At 44.2% G+C, this 22,698-nt stretch overlaps 1 protein-coding gene across 1 annotated transcript in view; it reads right to left on the bottom strand.

The window, feature by feature from the left end:
- CHCHD3 (coiled-coil-helix-coiled-coil-helix domain containing 3) overlaps positions 1–22,698 on the bottom strand; it is a 282,290-nt gene that overhangs the window by 39,925 nt on the left and 219,667 nt on the right. The window contains exon 6 of the mRNA XM_062198182.1: positions 12,754–12,824. Within this exon, the coding sequence (XP_062054166.1) occupies positions 12,754–12,824 (71 nt within the window). The remainder of the gene's footprint in view (positions 1–12,753; positions 12,825–22,698) is intronic.

Here is a 22,698-nt window from a genome sequence, read left to right as displayed (position 1 = left end):
CAGACTTCAGAAGGCAGGGTCTCAATCATATTTCTCTATTTCCAGTACTCACAGGACCTTGGGCACAAAAGAGGTCCTTGATGGATTTGATGCGGCCAACACTCACGATGACAAAGTTCAAGGAAAGCCCAAGGAAAACTGTCACATTAATACACTTAAAAAATAAACACAAGACATTGAGCTCGGCACTGGGGGAAGACCCCAAACAAAGGAGAACTGGGTGTTAGGAGTCCCTAATAGAAAAGAACGTCTAAGACAGACGAGTCTGTGAAAGTGGTCTCCTGAGAAGGGCCAGTAACTGAGGCTCAAAGATTCCAGTGATGTATCCAAACCAACACCCACCCAACCCAACAGAAACCACCCAGGATTTAAGTATTGACACAACATCCGGCTCTTGTCAACAGACTAGAATGTCTGAAAAATGCATTTTACACCCAGGGATGTTATGTTTTCCCTCACGCCATCATCGTTTGCATTGGAGAAACACCATGAGGGAAAGAAAAGGACTGGTTCATCGCAAGGAGCAGCAGATGAGCTGTAAGGGAGGTGCTGTGAGTGTGGATCAGTGGAGCCGGATGCTGAGAGCAGCAGCAGCTGGGCCTGCGGCTTGCAAAGTGATGAGACTGTGACGACGCGCTGGCGCCCGGCTCTGATCGCTTCATCTTGTTCAAGGGCTCTGCTGCGGAAACAGAGGTGAGAGGCGCTGACCCCCAATCCGCGGTTTGACTAGCACCAGAAACGGGAAGGGCTGGGGAAGTGATCCTTTCCCTCCTCGCCTCCTTGCCGATACACCCCCTCTTCAGAACTGATGGTTTCCTCGTCGGGGGGCCCAGCAGACAGCAGGCAGAGCAAACGTCTGCCATATGAAGTGTCGTGTCTGAACATGTCTACAGTAATCGGCAATTCATTTTTCATCCTGAAAGCAGGAACAGGTGTATGCTACCCTCAAAATCCCAATCATAGAACCACGATGGGTGCATCGCTCACACAGGCAGCTCTCTGGAAACCCAGGCCAGTGAGTGGCCGGCTGGGGGACCTCTGAGTCTCTGAAGACAGATCTGTCTCACAAATAAATAGGTATTTGTGTAACCATGGAAGTGCAAGAGAACAAAATGAGCAGCAAATGGCAGCGCGCAAAAAAATAAATAAAATTAAATAAAATGAAGAATTCCCACCACACCACAGCAGCCTCTCGGCCTTTCTTGTGTAAATACTGTAATTAGCAAATAACAGACTTCCCTGTGCTTGCCAGATCCCTACAATGCATGGTTAAGGCACCAAAAAAGGCAGCCTCGGCCCTTGGAAACCAGCGTTCAGCCAGATGTATCGCTGTGTGGGTCTCCTGCCAGCTTCATCCAGAAACGCTAGCTGAGGTGACTCGTGAAACGGAGCCAAGAGCAAGAACTCTCCCTAATGAGCACATCTATCAATTTTCCAGGGACGCGGTTGATTACCAGCATTTAGACAAACACGCTCACAAAAGCGGCGCGGCAGTTTAACCGTTGGCCACGGAGCGAGCGCACGCACGCACACGGAATAACTTACGGCAGCCATGTGAGCAAGCTGGGGAGGCTTGGCGACATGTTCACATGGGAACACGTGTGCTTTCATTTCAACATGGAGGGAAGGGCCAAGACGCGAGCTTTTACAAGTTTTCGAGTGTTCTGCCAGGACTCAATAAATAGTATGAACAAATCGCTGCCTAAGATTATGATATTAGCAAGCACCAGTGCTAGTGTACAAACAGTTCACTTACAAACACTGCCTACAAAACCCTTTCATCGAAAATCCCTTTCAGACCTGAACCAAATCTACCTAGGAGGCTCTAGGAGAGAATAACAGACAAATGCAATTTAACATGGGGAGAAAAGACTGATTCTTGCAAACAAGATATAGCTCTCTCTTTTTCTATTGTAATAAACCATGCTAGATGTGTAGCCCTGACTTTGAGACAAGGGCTTCTAACTCTAATGAAAAAATGATTATGTGAGGCATTAGGAATCCCAGTTTCTAAAGACTATGATGGACGGAACAGTCTCCTACGACAAGTTACACTCGTAAACTGGGGGTTCCCAATATTTGGGCTATTTTCCATAACTGAAGTGAACTAACATTGAATTTAAGGGTGTTTTGGGTAAAATCAACATATAGTAATACATGAATCTGTGTGGCTGTCACCCTGAATAGTCCAAACGTTCAGAAAGTTCACTTGTGTCCTTTTCAACCAAGTCCTGCTCTAATCTCACCATCCACTTACAGATTTCTGCTGGGCTAGACCCATTGTGCCTGTTTCTGAACTTCCGATGAAAGAAGTCACACAGTTTTGTGTATGGCTTCTTTCTTCTTAACATAAAGCTTCTGAGATTTAACCACGGCATCATACGTATCAATCGTGTGCTCTTTAAAAACGATGCTCAATCACATTCTACTGGACAGACCACAATTCGTTTATCCCGTCTTTCGTTGATTCCCATGTGGGTTGTTTCTAGTTTTCGACGACCACACGTAAACAAGCTGCAAACACACGTGTTCACGTCTTCTTGTGGATGCACACTCTGCTCTTTCCTGAGTAAACGGGTAGGACTGGAATCGCTGGCTCACAGGCCAAGGGCAGGTTCAAATACGCAAGAAGGTGCCTGCATTTTTCCAAAGTGACTTTGCATTTTATACTGCCCCCCTCCCCCCCCAAGTATAGTAGGGGAGAGTTTTGGTTTCTCCATATCTTTGTGGACAATTAATATTGTCAGCCTTTATTTTTACCATCCCAGTGGTTTTACTTTGCATTCCACTGATAGCTAATGACCTACAGCCCCTTGCCACGTGCTAAAGAGCCATTCTTCTATTTTCCTTTGGAGTGTCCAAGTCTTTTGCCCGTTTAAAAACAAACGCTCTGAATGCTGTCTTAAGATGAGCAGAACTTCAAAATTCTGCTCCAATGAATCAAGTTTTGTATCTTGTACACTTAGTTCTTAAGAAAAATCAGAAGAGCCAGAAATAGGAATCCTCGACAGACAGAAGCCATGAGGGATGCTGTGGCAACTGCCCATCCAGAAGGGAGTGACGAGAACCCACATTTCAGTAAAAAGAGCCTGAGAGGTTCATCTTCAGTCTCAGTGCGTAGTGTCAGCCCAGGCATAGTGAGTGGGCAACCACAGGGAAGCATCGGGCTCAACGCAGGGAAGAACCGAGAGCATCAGAGTGGGTTATCAGACGTTACGTGCTATTATAATGGAGCTGAACCTGCACAAATTTCCAGAGATCGACCTGACAGCTACCAATTCTGTGTGAACAAGTTCTTTGGTATAATTTTTAATCATGCTCAGGTCTTAAGACAGTGAACCCTGTAAATTTGACCCAAAGAATTTCAAAGTCTACTTCCTAGAAGCCTTTGTGGACATTTAACAACGTAGCGGGCCAGTCACATAAAAATTAACCCTAATTGGCCCTCCTACAAGTTCTATTGCTCTCTAACTGGAGCTGAGTAGCACTCAAAAAGCAAAATAATGTTTTCTTATTGTTGAAGGCATTAAAGGAAAAGCAAAGAAATTACCTTCAACGTGAAGTTTAAAAAATAAATAAACTCTAGTCAGAATCAGCAGGAGGACAAACTTAGTATTTCTAGTTAGAAATATCTTTTGGAACTATGAGCCAGGTAGTTAATTGTTCCAGAAACCAAGGATCAATAAATTCCAAAATACCATGTACCTTGCAAGTCAAATGTTCTCATTTAAAATATTGTGTTGCAAGGTAAGAAACAAGGTTTGGTTTTGGCATAATTTTCATTTCTCTAACAGTATGCAGTTAACATTTCATATAACCATGGTGAGGTATTCTAGATTCTCAATGGATCATACTGATTCAGGATGAAAGCTCAGGGGTAACGTCCACGTAGGGAAAACAGAAGATCTGTTATCTCACAAGGAGAGGGTCATGAACCTAAGGGCTACGATGCTCTCCATGTAACGTTTGGGCAGACTGTATTCCCGCAAAGCTGATGCCTGGAACGCCCCAGCAAACAGCAACTGCCACAGTGGGGCAGAGAGGAGAGTTCCAGGCCACAGGTTTATGATGGGCTGCAGCTTCTGCAGCGCTGGAGAGTCCTGACACAGGATGCCGAAGGGGTGACACAGTTTCTACAATGACCCGGCTGCAGATGTCCATGAGACGGCTGCAGTTTGTGTTGTTGGCTTACAGCCCTGCTCCTTGCCCCTTCCTTAGCCTCCCCTATTCCAATTCCGATCAGCTTTGCCATCCTGCTCTGCCCCTCTCCAGAGCGAAGAAAGCTGTGAGGAAGCAAAGGGTAGAGAGGTGACGCTCAGGGACACGTTAACTCACAAATGTTGTTGCTGCTTCTTCTTGGGCTTTGCTTCTTGCCCCTTAGAAAACAGTACATGTCTCATATAGAGCCCCAGCCCCAAGAGTAAGAAGGAACTGCACACCTAGCTGATCTGATTAGAAGGGCTGCAACCTTAGAGAGGGGTGGGGGTAGCATTAACCATCTAAGGGTGCTTTACAAACATACTTCTAAATGCACAAGAAGCCTTAGTGGGTTTCAAAGCAGGTCTCACTTTCCTTGGCTTGCGATGTCAATGGCTGGCTTGACCACATGTCCCTGATGACACAAAAAGAGCTGCAACATTATCTACAGCACACCTTAGAGTTGAATGAAACAACAATTTAAGACCATCTTTTAAGATAAGGACCGATGGCCTTTTCTTAGCTTTCAAACCTTTGCAGCTTACATGCCTTGAACCGGGGCGCAGTTCCAACCTGTATGTTGCAGAGGGAAGATACAAGTCAAAGGCATAGCCGGCACCGTGGCTCAATAGGCTAATCCTCCGCCTTGAGGTGCCAGCACCCCGGGTTCTAGTCCCAGTTGGGGCTCCGGATTTTGTCCCGGTTGCCCCTCTTCCAGGCCAGCTCTCTGCTGTGGTCCGGGAGTACAATGCAGGATGGCCCAAGTGCTTGGGCCCTGCACCCCATGGGAGACCAGGATAAGCACCTGGCTCCTGCCTTCGGATCAGCGCAGTGCGCTGGCTGCAGCGCGCTGGCAGTGGCGGCCACTGGAGGGTGAACCAATGGCAAGGGAAGGCCTTTCTCTCTGTCTCTCTCACTGTCCACTCTGCCTGTCAAAAATAAAAAAAAAATTAAAAAAAAAAGTAAAAAGTATAATAACCAACCCACTTGCGGAGTTGGGTGCTCTAAATAACCAAGTCAACGTCTCAGCCCAATGTATCCTTGCCGTTGGCTTCCCACACCAAGCACTGAAACACCAACACCTTTTCTTCAGTTTCAGAATGGAAATCCTCCCCTGACAACACACAAACTCAAAAGAGAATTCATGCACTAAATAGTATGGAAGGTGACATAGGTGGGTGGACGTTTGGAGAACAAAAACTAACAAATAACCTTGAACTTCACAAAAGGTAACTGCAAGCCAGAAGCTTATGCACTTATATTTTGCCTCTTCAATTACTGAGTCCCTTATTGAATAATCAAGACATCACTTGGCTCCAAGGACCACAGGGAATAAAATGTCACCACTGCAGCTGCTGTATTTCCTGCTCACGGCCCTTCAAATTAAAAAGGGGGAAGAAAGGCCCAATACAAATGCAGAATTTAATTAGTTAGTAAAAGCCCAAATCCTTGCCCCAAGCCCTGTTCTTCCTGTAATACAGCATTCTTTTCTTCTTGTGTAAACTTTTCATTATGAAGGAGACATCTTTGTAATACAATAACTCTACTTACAATGGTAACATAACTCCTGCATTAGGAAAGGCACCATGTTCAAGTAATGTTGTTTTAATACAATTTGTGTTCAGCAGAAACCAAGTCAACTTGGTCATTTAGAATTTGATCAATGTGAATTAGTGTCTCACTGAGAGAAACCATTTGATCATTTCGAAATTGATCAATGAGAATCAGAGATAAAACATTTATCATGCACATTTGGTATATCAGATCCATTCACACAGCACTAAAGCAGGTTATAAGTAGACATCAATAAGTGTCAGAGAAGAAGCGCAGGACACCTGTCAGTTGCAGATACAAATGCACAAACAATGGCAGACAATGCTAATCCTTCTGATAACGGCAAGTTACTCGGAAAGGCAGCTGGAGAAAATGGGAAAACGCCCGAGCTCAACTTCAGAGAGTCCAAGAGCAGCACAGCAAAGCTCAAAAGCTCAAACTTCTCAAGTAACTTTTAATTAAAAATTTTAGCAGAAAGGTTAAGTAACATAAATTTACCTGACTAAACTTCCAGAAGAGTTTTAAGACTATTAATCAGGGTAAACTTTGCACTTGTGGTACAATTAGTTCTATTAATCTAATATTTCCAAATTGAAGTCACATTGACATTCAGGCACACTGGCTTATGCATCTAACAGAATTATAAATTTGCCAGTCAAAATCTTATTTAATTATTGTACAGCCAATTAAGCAAGATCTTTAAACACTGTTGCTTATAACTGTCCATGAGCCACAAGTGTAATTATAGAGAACAGGAGAAAACACCTGCTGATACCATTGGCTTGTCACCCTCAGCTCCATGACTCTACCAGTAGGGTAGCTATTAAAGTCACACACCCCCAAAAAAGTAATTAAACAGAACTGCCAGCTAACGTAAAACCCTTAAAAAAGTTTAAAGGATTTTATATGAAGAGAATCTTTAAATATATAGTAATACATACAAAATCCAAACAAATTTTGCATAACATCCCTCAGATATGTAAAACCACCTAAACATACCTACAGTGTAACTTATGTTTTTGGTACGCTATAAGGACAACCCATGCTTCTACCACGAGCCTAAACTTTCAAGTCAGGTTCCAAAAACTTTGTTCAAGGATAAAAGTGAAAAACTCCTTCTAAACTCTGGCACACAAAGGCATATTCGTGTATGCAATTTCATAGACTCATACTCTCTTTAAAAGTCCTTCAACTTTCAAAGAAACTGAAACCAAGTTGCAAAGTTATACCTCTAATGTTTGAAACCATCCCCCAAATATTTTCAGGAGATCTATGTCACTTTGCATACATATCATGCTTCTTTCACTTTTAAAAACCTTTTAAGGAAGGTAGAAAACTGGCTCCTTCATTACTGAAAGACAGCATGGGACTTAAATCGCAATTGTCTTTAAAATGTGTTTCATTTGTTTGCTATTACTTTGTCCTTACAATGTTTATTTTGCCTTTAAAAGAGTTCACAAGCCTCGGATATTAGCTTTGTATTTGCTTTTGTGTTATAAAGACAACTCGCCTGTGTGTCAACATTGCGGTGACATTTCCCTTCTACAGGTGTGGCACATCAGCCCAATGCACCTAAGGGAACCTGGTCCTGATGTTGACAGGGAAACAGGGCCACCCCACCCCCCTCCCAGCAAACACTGTGACTGCACTGCCGTGACATACGTGTGCTTTAGGTTTTGGTAATTTTGGCCACACATGAACTCCTTTAGGAGAACAACTGCTTCTAAGATCCTACTGCAGGGCTTAATAGCATTGGGATTTTATTCAGAGACCAATCACAATTTTCTCCTATGGCACATGGTGTCACACCTTGGGTTGAATAGAATAAGACCTAGACTTTGATGAACATTTACTTTGTACGACACCTGTACTAAAGCTTTATCCACATTACCTTACTTAACGTAGTATTTTCATTAATTATCTAGAAGGTACTATCACCTAAAAAGGACAATTATAGAACATAATTTTCACTAGGCCGAGATATAACATGGTATTAGCACTCCGTAACTGGGAACCAGCACTGTATGTTTCTGTGTTAGCTGAAAATAACAAAGGCTGGCAGTTCATGTATGCAGTGCTGACAATGACTGTTTTAGCTGGGCTGTGAAAAGAAGTATTTCTGAGGCCGGTGCTGTGGTGAGGCGGGTTAACGTCCTGGTTTGCAGTGCCAGCATCCCATACGGGTGCCAGTTCTAGTCTCGTTTCTCCTCTTCTGATCCAGCTCTCTGCTATGGCCCGGGAAAGCAGTAGAAGATGGCCCAAGTGTTTGGGCCTCTGTACCCGTGTGGGAGACCCAGAAGAAGCTCCTGGCTCCTGGCTTCGGATAGGCACAGCTCCAGCCGTTGCAGCCAATTGGGGAGTGAACTAGTGGATGGAAGACCTCTCTCTCTCTCTCTCTGCCTCGCCCCTCTCTGTGTAACTCTTTCAAATAAATAAATAAATAAATCTTTAAAAAAAGTATTTCTTTTGAATAAAACTTACTAGTAGAATACTAGTAGAAAAAGGCTGAGGTGCCAGGCATCATGGCACAATGGGATCCCAATTCAGATGGCAGGCAGAGTTCCAGCAACATCCTGCTTGCTTCTGGTGTGCCCGGGAAGGCAGCAGATTCAGGGCCAAGCACCAGGGCCCAGCCACCTATGTAGGAGGTGCCAATGAGCTCCTGGCTTCTGGCTGTGGCCTGGCCAAGCCCTGGCTACTGCAGTCATTTGAGGAGACAACCAGCGGGAAGAAGATGTCTCCATCACTCTGCCTTTTAAATAAACAAATCTTGAAAAAAAAATTAAAAAGCTGGATTTGCTCAGTGATGTAGCTTTATAGCTAAAGTTCTAAAGCTACTGTGTAGAAAAAGCTCTAGGAAAATAAATAATACACATTATCCACTTTCAAATTCTTTAATTCTCAGGGAAAACAATGGCATTCTAATGATTTGAAATTTATCAGTGATGTAACTATACCATCACAGAATTAGCTTTGGATTTTTTAAAAATATGGACCACAGGGTAGACTTCATCTTAAACCCAACCCCAGCAGCAGCATGTGGCCAGACTGTGTAGTAAGGATTTGGCGTTGTCAAAGAGGGAGCAGGTATGGGGAAAATGGGTACAAGGATTACCTGAAAGCTACTCTGAGAAAATGAGCTCTTGGAATTCCTTCCCAGGGCATCAACCCTGAGGTGTTGTTTGCACTGCAGATGGCCAGCCTGCAGAGTCTGAGGGGCACGGTCCCCAAGGCTGCGCTCACCCCGATATCAACAGCAGGCAGACAAGGGCTCAGCTGAACGTCCTGAGGACTCCAGGGTTCAACATGTCACTGGAAAGCCACTCCACCCGGTTACGCTTGTATACCGGGGGAACTGTACAGGAGGCCAGGCAAGGGAAGATGCACAGGGCAGTCTGGAAGGGTTTCAGGGCTTCCCTGGTCCTCTGGACCCGCTGCTTTCCTGGTATCAGCGTGACAGTACGCATGGAGTATCGTCAACCAGGGATGCTCACTGAGTGATTGGGGCCTCCTAACAGCTGGACTGATTGAAAGCCCACTCAAATACACTCAGTGTCCTGCAGCCCCACCCCAGAGCTCCAGCTGATACCATGTCGGCCGAGGGACCTGATGTGGCTAACAATTTCCACCGCCTGGGAAAGTTCCTGGGTTGAGAGGTTGCACTCTGCGAGCCTGGTTATGAAGTCCAGCTTCTCTTCGGCAAGGCACAGCCTGGCCACGTGCTGCTGCTGGGGTTGTGTTTAAAACTTAGTCTACCCTGTGGTCCATGCAGGCTTGTAGAAGGTAAGCCCTCATGACAGTCCTTCTTGGGCTCCATGGGGGCTCTCATTCTCGCCGAAGCCAGGCTGAGCTGACAGAAAGCTGGGCAGGGCTTCAGGAGAGAGGCTTGTCACATCCACAATCGGACTTGCTGACACCAGTTTTCCAATCTGCTAAACTCATATTTTCGGTTTCACTTCTATCCAAATATCATGGACTGAACCGTGAGTGTGTCCCTCCCCTCTCTCAAATTCCTGTGTTGAAGTTCTAATGCCCAGTGCCTCAAAATGCAACTGAATTTGGAGAGAAAGTTCTTAAAAGAGGTCATTAATTTAAAACAAGGTCGGGGCTGGCACTGTGGCACAGTGGGTAAAGCTGCTGCCTCCAGTGCCGGCATCCCATATGGGGACTGCTCCACTTCTGATCCAGCTCTTTGCTATGGCCCGGGAAAGCAGTGGAAGATGGCCCAAATGCTTGGGCCCCTGCACCTACATGGGAGACCCAGAAGAAGCTCCTGGCTTCTGGCTTTGGATTAGCGCAGCTCCGGCCAGTGCAGCCATTTGGGAAGTGAACCAGCGGACAGAAGACCTCTCTCTCTCCTTCTCCCTCTCTCTCTCTCTCTCTTTCTGTATAACACTTTCAAATAAATAAATCAATCTTTTTTTTTTTTTTTTAAAGGCGGCTCTAGTCCAACAGGACAGGAGATTAGAAAACAGACCTACAAATGGGGGAGATGATGTGGACACACAAGGAGAAGATGGTCACGGTCACCTGTAAGCCACGGAGAGGGAGACCTCAGAAGAAATCAGCCCTGCCCCACCTTGACCTTGGGCCCCCAGCTTCCAGGACTGTCAGAAACTAGAGTTCTGCTCCTGGAGCTGTCTAATCTGGGGTACGGAGCAGCCCTGCAGAATGAGTGCACCGGCCGATTGCTCACTCATGTCCCACCTTTCAGGGACATTTTTTTTTTTCTTTTCTTTTTGTTCCCATCTCTTTCTTTCCTGTCTCATTTGTAGCGATCTCCCATCTGGCACTTGCGGCTCCTGGTTCTCGGCCTCCCACGACACCTCCCAACCACTGGCCGACTGTTTCCACGGGAACACAGGAATCAGGATGCTCGCCTGTCAAACCCTTTCCCAGGACTCCTGGGTCAGAAGCCGCGTTCCTAGCCCACAGGTGGGGGGGTGCCCTGATGGCTCCAGCTCCATGGTGTACTATGTCTGCGAGCCCAGCCACTGCTCTTCACCAACCCATTACTCATCAACCACAGAGCACGACTGCCCCCCCCCCCCCACCACCTCCCCCGGCCTGGAACAGTTTTCCCTTCTACTTACTCAATGGCCTTCAAGGCTCAGCCAAAATATCTGCTTTATGAAGACTCCACAATCATTCTGGTCAGAACCCATCTCTGGCTTATCTTAAATTTTAGCTGCTTTTACAGTTATTGTAAAATGAGGAAATATCCTGGGCGTCAAGTCAAATTTCTCATAGAGTAGTCATTAAAAAAAAGGTTAAAACAATGTTGCTTTATCACCAAGGGAGAAGCTAGATACATCACATAAGAAATATATATATATATATATATATATATATATATATATATATATATATATATGGAGGGTACCCTTTTGGTATCAAATCTACATCCAACTTCATATCTCAATTCTTTTTTTAAAAAAGATTTATTTTATTTACCTCAAAAACAGAGTTACAGAAAAAGAGGTAGAGACACAGAGAGAGAGGTCTTTCATCCGCTGGTTCACTCCTCAAATGGTCACAATGGCCGGAGCTGAGCAGATCTGGAGCTAGGAGCCAGGAGCCTCCTACAGGTCTCCCACATGACTGCAGGGCCCTAAGGGCTTAGGCCATCCTCTGCTGCTTTCCCAGGCACATTAGCAAGGAGTTGGATGGGAAGTGGATCAGCCAGGACTTGAACTGGTGCTCACAGGCAATGCCTGCACTGCAGGCTGAGGCTTTAACCCACTGTGCCACAGTGCCGCCTGCCCCACACATCTGGATTCTTAAGATCTCACATTACCCTCTAAGAGTGAGATCTGTGACCCACACTTAGAAGGTCTCTCTCTGCTACCGCTAAGAGATAATCTACTCAGAAAGACTAAAGGTTTTTTTTTTTTTTCCTGATTAAATAAACCTCAAACCACATCATTTAAAAAATATCTTATTTGATTAACATTAAAGTAGCATAATATCCATTACCATACATATTGCACTGTAGCAGAAACTATTAACTCCACCTTAGGGTTTAGCCATTTCATCAAATGCTATAAATGTGTAAGGAAGGAGGTCAGAGCCTAGTACAATCTTTTCAACTATCTTTGCCACAACACCTTTTTGTTTTGTCTTTTTTTTGCTTTGCTAATTTGCACATACTTTATTTATAGGGTTACACACTAGAATTATTTATATACCCAGGAAAATTCTGACTGATACCTTCTTACCCAATGTGAGAACTGGCAGCAAAGGGAATGTATAGGGCTATAGGTCATGGACACTTTGATCCATCCATTATAGAACATTCATTTAAACATCCCAAGGTTTAATAGAGGTAGCAATTTAACATCACCTTCATAATCCAGGGTGAGGCAAAGTGTATGATTTAAATGCTTTTAAGGTGTATGTTAAGGAGTGAAAACAGTTTAAACATGTAAAGGCGGATACTCAAACTTAGTACATACCCACCACTTTACTGTATGAAAGTGAATGGTTTCTATATGTTTCCATTAATAGAGGTAGCAATTTAACATCACCTTCATAACCAAGGGCAAAGTCAAGTCTATGATTTATCCTTTTAGGATATATGCAAAGAAATGAAAACATTTTAAGGCGACAAAGGTGGCTCTCCAGGTTTGGATATGCCCATCATTTGACTATACAAAAGTTGATGGTTTCTACATTTCCATTAATAGAGGTAACAATTTAACATCACTGTCACAATCAAGACCATTCTACTTTTTAAGTTATTCCAAGTGAAAATTCTATTACTACTGCTTTCCATTTCTCCTTGATTCATAAAATAGAGTGGCAACAAGCTTTCATCAAACACCCTTTGTTGTATCTGAATTCTAGCAGAGCTGATAACATGGCCCCATCTCAGCCACTCAAAAACCCTTCCAACGGTTCCACAGTGTTACACAACAAACTCTCCTCTGTACAGAAAGCACTGAAACTGGGCTTTCATCCCGTTAAGAACAGTAAGTAACCATAACACTACTAAGCACTTACTTGAACTTTGCTTCCACTTCCTCCGCGGCTTTCTGATACTGCTCGGTGGTGACTTTGTAGAACTCTGAGCTCTGTGGACAAAATCAAATGAGGTTTTCACTCTCCAAGAAGACAACATGTGTGGAAGACTTCACACTTTCAAAAATCACATAAAACCTTGTTTCAGCTGCTTAAGCAATAAAAGGATTTCTTGCCTAAGTGGCATGGATACTTACAGGAATACTCATTTAAATGACAGCACAGTTGTTGGCAAACAGATTGTAATTACAGGGTAAAGCTTTCATGGCTATAATTCATCATTATTTGATCCTTCTGAGAAAGTTCCTAATATGTTTTTGAATGATTATTTAGATCTACCTTACTGCGAGATCAAAGGATGCTTGAGATCAAACAATGAAATTCACACAATTCACATTTGCCTATTATTCTATCAGCGTTCCAAAGAGGATATTAAAGGATCGTTTATTTTACATAATATATCTGTCCTCAGAGGCATTCTTTATGGAGTAGAATTTGCTCTAACAACTCCACCTGACAACAAGAGTATCAATATGTACAACAAATTATTCAGTAGGAAAAGGGGGCAGATTTAGATAATTTGCATAGAAACAAAATATGTCCACTATCCCATGACTGAACACATAAACAATATAAACCAAGTTGGAAGGGCAATGCAATGGCAAAGCAATGCCTTTTCTGAGGCAGCAAAATTAAAAATGATCCATTCTGACAAACTACTTTGAAGCCAGTCTTAATGTAAGGGGTGGCCTAAATGTCCCCAGGAGCCCTCAAGACTCAATGAAATATCATGCAAAATATACAGCACAGTACAAAAGAACATGACACAGTACAGTGGGCTACTGTGCTCTTTAATTCCCTAATCACTCAGGTTTCACATGCATGGCTTGGGGTAGTTTATTTTTTAATAAATCATGGTTGGTCGGTAAGAAAATGAAAATGAAATCCTCTTTACACCCACGACCCCTCTGCTTTTAACAATCTGGGTTGCCCAATGACAGTCACATCCAGGTTTCTTGGATGTAGATAAAATCAATAGATATGTGATTAGACAGCAGACTGAGGGTGGCTGGAGCCACGGACAGGTCACCATTTGAGATGATGAATGGCTTTCTATCAACCTATAGTCCCCTACGATGCTAACATTTACTATAATCTTATTTGGACTACGATTTATCTTTCTTGCACTTGATCAATAAAGATGAACAGAACAGTTGTAAGGATCGATTGTAATTTTTTATCATTTTCAAGCACAGGGTGCATTTCTGACATGAAGACAATATTCTGAGTGTACTGCTTCTGTATTTTTTTAAAATTGTAATTTGAGTGATCCACGGCACTAGTCTATATTCCGAGAGGTTTTAATTCATCTATGGGTCTAGAGCTATCAAAAAGCCATTTGTCTCCTCAGATATTTTAACATTATGCTATTTCACACCTTCCTATCTACCTCACTTATAAGATCTTTTCCTTTAAAAAACACACCAGTCACATCTTGCTCTTTTTGCAATGTTTGGCTTCAGCTTTTCTTTGAACTCTTTTCACAAAAAGGGCAGCAAAAAAGGCAGTTACTAATCTATCACCAACAATGATGAGAAACTCCCAAATTACTAAGATGAACTATCAAGTGTGCATTATATTACTGAATTATCTATGACAATGCTGGCGAAGCACTAAAAGAGTTTTGATGAATACTTCTGCTTCTTTTAAGTATTGAAACTGTAGTATCTGGACAGTGAAAGGACACAGGGTGACAGACTGCCTTTCTGGTTCTGTTCTGTGCCCCTGAGCAAGTTATCTCATCTCAGTAAACTTCCTTTCCCGTGTTCCTAACCTGGAAAGTATTAACCCAGCTTACCCCGAAATCAAGTGAGACAGACAAGAGAGCTCTGAAACCCATGAGATGTGTTTGTCGATTAAGATCGATATCTAATTAAAATAATTTTAGAGCAAAGTAACTAATTTGGGAACCTCCATTCTGGGCAAATTCTAAAGGATCAAAAGCAAACACTAGCTGGCGCCGCGGCTCAATAGGCTAATCCTCCGCCTTGTGGCGCTGGCACACTGGGTTCTAGTCCTGGTCAGAGCACCGGATTCTGTCCTGGTTGCCCCTCTTCCAGGCCAGCTCTCTGCTGTGGCCCGGGAGGGCAGTGGAGGATGGCCCAAGTCCTTGGGCCCTGCATCCACATGGGAGACCAGGAGAAGCAGTTGGCTCCTGGCTTCGGATCAGCACGGTGCGCCGGCTGCAGCAGCCATTGGAGGGTGAACCAACAGTAAAGGAAGACTTTTCTCTCTGTCTCTCTCTCACTGTCCACTCTGCCTGTCAAAAAAATAAAAATAAATAAATAAAAACAAAAAATGCAAACACTGTCTTATAATAAGAATGATGCACACAACAGGTCTGCCATAATACAAATTAACAAGCTCCCCTCTGCAATGTAACATCAAATTCAGGCAAAAGTACCACTGTCTTTGTCAAACTTTCCCCTATTTCTGCAAACTTTTATTTTAATATATAAAAGATTTATTTATTTGAAAGAGGGAAATCTTCCATCTACTGGTTCACTCTCCAGGTGAGCTAGCAGCTTCTTCCAGGCCTCCCATGTGGGTGGTGGGGGCCCAAGCACTTTGGTCATCTGCTATTTTTCCCAGGCATATTAGCAGGGAGCTGGATGAGAAGTTGAGCAGCTTAGACTCCAATCAGTGCCATATAAGATGCTGGCGTCACAGGTGGCAGGTTTACCTGCTATGCCACAACGCCAGCCACCTCTGCAAACTTTCTTTGGAGAAAAAAAAAAAAAAAAAGAAACAAAAAACCCTACATCTGCCCTGCCTGCAAACTTAACATAAAATTCTCAATTACAACTTCAGGCTTTATTTATGCTGTATACCTTAACCCTTATTGACCGATTTCCCATATTGTATAAATCTTTCTAACAAAGTCCCTAGAAGGCAGCACCATAGAATGGGTTATAGAGTAAGATCTGCATTTGACAGTGTTTCATGCGTTCAAGTATTTACTCATTCATTCAACAAAATCTTAATAACACTCATCTTTGGGAACCAGACCCTCAAGAGGCTTTCTATCTGATGAGGGAGAAAAGAAAAATAATAATGGAATGTCGCAGATGGCCAAGTTACAAATTGTAGAGTTCAGGAAGAGTAGAGATTTCTTTTAGCTTCAGAAAATATTTTTAAAGATGAAAAGAACAACATCCAGTTGTTTCTTTAGGGGTTTCCTAAGCTCCAGTTCAAGGTTTCTAGGGAGTAGCCTCAATTCCTGTTTTGTTTTCATCCCCGGTTAAAGGCCCACAGAACAATTTTTAGTTTCTTGGAAAGTCCTGGGCCAAATCTCCGGGGATGGGGCTAGAAAGTAGCTTTGTTTTTCTTTAACAAGCATCTCAGGTGATTCTGGATACACACTAAATTTGGACACTACTGCATTTGCAGAATAATAAAAGATAACAAACTACTTAATTTGACATTCAAAGTGAAAAACAATCTGTGTTTTTGGAGAACGAAGGCTAAGTGTTCCATAATTAAATATAGCTATAAGCTTTACAAAATTGTTCCAAGTGGGTGCTTCTGCCAACGTTGTGTGCATATCACTGGTGGACCCCAAGCTGCAACAAGAACTCTGGCTTCACACATCGCCTAGCAACACCGCAGTGTTTCTACCGCCAAGGAGTACAGGAGGGAGTGGAAGTACAATGAGGAGGAGGAAGTTTGCTTTGGATACCTATGTTGTCTTGAGAGGGTAACAGGTTGCACATGCTGCCATCTTGTTTATTAATTGCAAATGACTGCTATTTTAATGTCTTCAATATAAGTCTTATCGATTAACCCTACAGTTCATACTTCTAATCGACAGCATTTCTGTCTGATCAGTTTCAAGCAGCTACATTTTAAGACGTGCATGCTCTGTGCTTCAAGCACGTGACATCCACATTCCTGTTTCCTGAAGGATTGCACATATGCCCTGCACGACACTACGTCCTTGTACTGTATTGATCGGACGAGAAACTCCATGATGACCTTTAAAAGAGGCCAAAAGGAACAGGTGAGGCAGACTATCTTACAAGGTGGTCTTTCTGTGAGTGATCGCTGCTTTGTCTCGGGGCCACAGCACTTCGATGACGTTCAAGGTCCTTAACAGACTAAAATGAAAAATGGCTCCCTTCACACTCATGCTGCAGCTTCCTGTCCCTTAAACTGCAGGGAAAAGATGTGGCCTGAGTTGCCCAGGTTGAATGCATTGGTGACAGACAGATATGACTTAAATCAAATATAAAGGTCCAACTTACTAATTTCTTCTTTTATTGCTTGCTGTAAGCACACAGCAGGTTTTCTACCATGGTTTTCTTTGAGAGGATCGATCTCATAAATTCAAAGTCAAATGATGGCATCTTAGATGTTTCAGGACATTCAAAAATCTGATAGAGGCTTGTCTTTCTTTGTCAAAGATAAGCAAAATGAGTTCCTAGAAGATGAACTTCCCCCAAAATAATGATGTGATTCTATGTGGGAGGTGTTTCTGTCGCCTAAGATGATTCTGGAGGGCAAGCCATCACTGCAAACCACAGTATCTTGAAACACCTGCCAGTCGAAGGCAAAAGGGTGGGGGACCAATGACGGAAAACAAAGATATGACAACTGAGTGGGGGGAGAGTGGATGCTCCACCTTCCGCACTGTTTCACCCAAACACAGGAACGTGCGGCCCACAGCTCTGCCGACAGCGGCTGATGCTTGGCAGTACAGCGTGGGAGCACACGGACGGTCACATCTCTACCCGTGTGGAAATGAGCAGGTTGCTGCACTGCAGCAGTTGCCTCCATCTGGACAAAGGGGAACAGGTACAACAGCTATCTAACAGAATTCTTTAGATATTAAATAAGAAAACACGTGTCCAATTCCTCTGAACTGCATCTGGGCCTGAAGCACAGTAAACACTTTAGATATGTTGCTTATGCGTATTATTACAAGAAACTATTTGCCCAGTAAAAAAAAACTAGAACATCTGGTAACTGAAAATTCTATTTTAATCAAAATCAAAGTTTATTTATAAAAAAGCGCTTTCTTCTACTAAAGCAAATATCATTGAATGTTGCTCTCACTGCTTATCTGTTCTATTTTTCTGTTCCTTAGTGGAAAAACGTGAACATACAACTGGTTGGTGTTGAGACTGCCAATGGCTAGGAAATTAGCCTATGTAAAAAAGAAATCAAGCCAATACTGTTTGACCTTATCAGCAACAAAATGAAATCAAATACATTAGATAGCAAAAGCGCTTTAATGCCAGGAATTCCCAGGGCCCCAGTCTTACTGGGCGCCGTGCGTCTCCTGAAAGAAGAACCCTGTTCCTGATGTTTTCCACATGGACTGGTCCCTGGAACACTGCAGTCAAAGAACATCCTGGGGAACAGAGCCCCGCGTGGTCCCTAAGAAAGGAGGCAGTAAAGTCTCGCTGTTCTTTCAATCTTGTTCTTTTTGACATGCAACTTTTCCTTTCTCAAAGCAACATTTTCACTTAGGGATTATTTTATGTTATTAAAATAATGTTTAATATTTTAAAAGGTAGAGTTACACAAGAGAGAGTAGGAGAGCCAGACATACTCACTCACCCCCAAACACACAAGGAGGAGGGCCGGTGAGGAGTGAGTGAGCGAGTGAGATCCTCCATCTGCTGGCTCACTCCCCAAATGCCTGCAAAGGCTGGGGCTGGGCCAGGCCGATGTCAGAGGCCAGAGCTCCGTCCACGTCCTCCACTTGAGTGGCAGAGGTACAAGCATTTGGGCCTTCCTCCACTGCCTTCCCCAGGGCACCAGCAGGGAGCTGGATAGAAATGGAGCAGCTGAGATTGGAACCCACGAATATTATGAGATGCCATCGTTGTAGGTCCAACCCACCTCACTGCACCATAAGGCCAGCACCTTTTTATGGGTTATTTTAAACACCCATCTTAACGTTCAAAAGAGAAGGGAAGCAGTTGGCAGTATTAGAAAATGCCTCTAAAAGATGACTGATGGTATTATAGTATCGTGTTTTATTAAATGCTAACAAAAATTAACACACGATTACCTGAAATTTCTAAAATTTCAAATGAAACCCTTTAACAAAAATCCTTTTACAGTCCTCCTTGTCTGTTCCCTCTGAGACCAAAACTGACCACAATTCTGAACTCTTTTGTATTTGTGCACCTTGACAACATGGCTTCAAAATTTCTCTCATCACGAAAAGGTGTTTATTCCCTCACTCTTTCAAACTAGCCTTTTGTGACTCACTTCTGGCCAACAGAACACGGCAGAAGCTACAGTCTGCCAGTCCCAGCCCTAGGGCCCTCTCTTGGAACCCTTCCCTGGTGCCAAGTCTGTAACCTTAGGCTGGCCTGCTGCAGTAGGAGAGACCATAAGTTAGCCCAGCTGAGGAGGCCTAGGACCAGTCAACTCAGCCAACTCAGCAGGAGGGAGCCTAGCTGAGGCCAGAACTGCCCAGCGGGACTCCAGCCTGAACTGGTGATCTGCAGATTCAAGGTGTGGAGAAATGATGGCTGTTCTAAGCCACTAAGCTCGGGGTGGTTCGTTAGGTAATAAAAGCTGACTTAGGCCCTTCTTTGTGTTGTCATAAAGAACTCAGACTCTCATCATCAAAGCACCCGCACACTGTGCCAACAATCTGTGTTTCTGTGTGATCTCACCCACTAGTTCATAAGTGGCCTGGGGGCAGGTATCTTGTCCTATTCCTCATTATACCCAAAGCACTCCGCAAAACACAGGGCACACAAAACTTAGAGGAAATGCATGACGCATTGTTGGCATGAGTAATTCTGAACTGAACTTCTGTTCTTATTTAGAACAGGATGGAGTAGACAAGAACTATATTAAATGAAATAATGTTATAACAAGGATGAGATGAAATACTATGCATATTAGGTCTACTACAGACTGGCAAACACTTCAGTTTGCAACGCCACTGCAAAAAGAAACAGGCATCCAAAGGCTGTGTTCAGTTACAGGAACCGCACCAAAACAGCCGAGGCTACCGACGGTAGCTGCGCCAGGGCAGAGGCTGCATTTCCCACGTCCTCAGTGTGGGTGTTAGAAACCCCGAGCTGATGGAGCTGCCTGTGAATACCGTCAAGTCACCAGGCCCTTTTCTGTGTTCCTTTTCAGCCACGCTCAGCACCTGGCATCTGTCCCCACAGTGCCAGATAGCTACGCAGCTCTCTAAAGAAGAAGGGCATAAGGAGAGCAGGAGAGGCCTTCTCCAGAGATTCCCACTTCCATCTCGGCTCAGAATGACACATCAACACGGCCCTGGCTGCAAAGGAGGCTGGGAAATTGAGAAAGAGAAGGAAGAAGGAATTGGGATGAGTATTTATTCAGTCAGTTTATCACACCTGCCACAGGTTATCCGAACCAAATCACACGCAAAACAGCACGGCTGCTTTTGGATGCAAGTATTCCAATACTTCTTTGCAGTCTCCCTTAAATTTCTAATTTGGAGTGAGTGGGGGATTTACCCATCTGGTATTCCGATATCCAAGAACAAAGTTTTTAGACAGTGTAGGAAGGAAATGCAGTCAACACCAGTGAGCGTGAGTCCCATGGTTTTCTGGGCTGGCTGGGGTCCAAGTTTCTGAGCATGTGGAACACTGCCATTTTCCATTCTCAGAACGTCTCCCTTTAAAAGTATGCGTCAAAACGCACATGCACAGACACAGGCTATTGCTAGATTTGAAAAGTGTCTGTTTTCAAGCTCTAAATCAGATCAACAGCAAACATGCTCACACACAGTATCCCTGCAATATTTTCGCAGATTCTGAGTCTCTTTCCTGTTCTGTTGTTACTACTTGAGATCATACCTGTAAAGCACAGAGAAGAACAAATCCAAAAGGTCACGAGAAAAATTTGCTAACCAGGTCTTGGCAGTTCTTTTACAAAAAAAATGCTTCCGATGGAGATCAGGACACAAGGACCTAACACATCAGAATGGAGATACAACTTAAACTCCAGTAGCCTGAACGTCCATTCGAGGGTCTGGCAACTTGGCTGACTTAGCACACAGTGAGTCTGAGCCAGAACGTAAGGAGACTGGCCCAAGGGGTGGCCCTCCCCTTCCTGATCAGACGTAAGTACTGCAAACGACCCTAGGTCTCCAATACGCTCCCAACACAGTGCCACCCCAAGTGGTCCCCAGCTCCAACAAATATGAAGAGTATGCAAATACCATAGGCAGTGAGTACTATGCCCCCTACTTTTGAGTAGCTAGATTCGAAACAGTCAACCAGGAACTAGGTGACAAGATTGGCCAGAAGCAAGTGAGTATGTTTGCTCCAAGGTGACAGGGAGCATTTGGGGACCCACAGTAACGCTGCACTGATTGCTGCTCAGATACAATTTCAGGCACGGAAGCCCTGGACAGTTATCAGGTGGCCAGACAGCGTGCATGCCTCATCAAGCAGCTGTCTCTTTACAGAGGCCCACCGAACCAAGAGACCAGCGCTGCAGCGCAACTGCACTTTTACCACAGCAGTTTTAAAAGCTTCACACTTTTTTTTTTTTTAAATCACTAATGATCCAAATTTAGATCATCTAGCAGTTTCAGCATTTCTCCTGCAAACCTGCTGTCAGAAAGCAGCATGGCTGGCCTGAGTGTTGTTCCCTGTGCTCCCAGGTCCTCTGAAGTCTGCGACAGGTGGGCACTACCCTGGGCAGAAGCTGAAATGCTAAGACGAGGCTGGCGTTGGGGCGTAGCGGGTTAAGCCACGGCCTGTGACGCCAGCATTCCGTACCCGAGAGCCGGTTCCAGTCCTGGCTGCTCCACTTCTGATCCAGCTTCCTGCTAATGGTCTTGCGCCCCTGCCACCCATGGGGGAGACCTGGAAGGAGTCCCAGGCTCCTAGCTTCAGCTTGACTCAGATCTGGCTGTTGTGGCCATTTGGGGAGTAACACAGCTGATGGAAGATCTCTCTCTGTCTCCCCACTCCTTTCCTCCATGCTCTGCCTTTCAAATAAATCAATCTCAAAACAAACAAACAAACAAAAACAAAAGACAAAACCAAACCAAAAAACCCTCAGGAAGGAAAGTGGCCCCTGGAAACAGTAGCTGGCATCTTGAAGAACCTTCTATGACTACGTTTTAAACCCACTGGCCCAACTCCATTGCCTCTTGACTCTCGCCTTTTATCACTTTCTTCCCCCACCTCTACCCTGCTGCTCGAGAATGCTGTCCATAGAACAGGAAAAGCCAGGCTAATATCTAAAGAGCCTGCAAACCAGGGCAGGAATTACGGTGCAGCAGATTAAGCCACCACTGGGACGTGCATATCCTACGTTAGAGTGCTGGCTGGCTCTCGGCTCTTCCACTCCAGAGCCAGCTTGCTGCTAATGCACCCAGGAAGCAGATGACGGTTCAAGTACGTGAGTTCCTGTCACCCATGTGAGGGGACCTGGATGGAGCTCCTGACTCTTGGTCATGCCCTGGCGCAGCTCCAGCTATTGCAGCCATCTGGAAGTGAACCAGGGGATAGAAGATCTTTCTCTCTTTCTGGCACTCTTTCAAATAAGTAGATAGAGCTTAAAAAAATCTTACCAACTGCCAACACTGGTTCATATTCGTAGTGTATCAGGTGTAGTATTCTGTTTCTAAATGGAATGGTTTGGGTTATGTTAATGGAGTGTCGGTTCTTAGCATCTACTGAGGACCTTATCTTGGAAGGAGATTGTATCAATGGGGCGATGTGAGCTCAGTACTTGGCAGGAAGCCTGGCTTCTTGTGGAAGGCAGAGTTTCTCAATCACAAAACCACGCCTGCCAACAACTCTTGCTTCTCCAGGTAATCCGAAGAGCCTGGGTTTCGAATTTACCCACACGGCTCTGCGTGAACCTGAAAAACGACCAAGCAGATGCCTTCAAACTGCCTCTCTG

This window comes from Lepus europaeus, chromosome 1 (assembly GCF_033115175.1).
Source record: "Lepus europaeus isolate LE1 chromosome 1, mLepTim1.pri, whole genome shotgun sequence".
Lineage (NCBI taxonomy): Eukaryota > Metazoa > Chordata > Mammalia > Lagomorpha > Leporidae > Lepus > Lepus europaeus.
The sequence above is the reverse complement of the archived record's forward strand: the minus strand, read 5'-3'. Positions and strand labels throughout refer to the sequence as shown.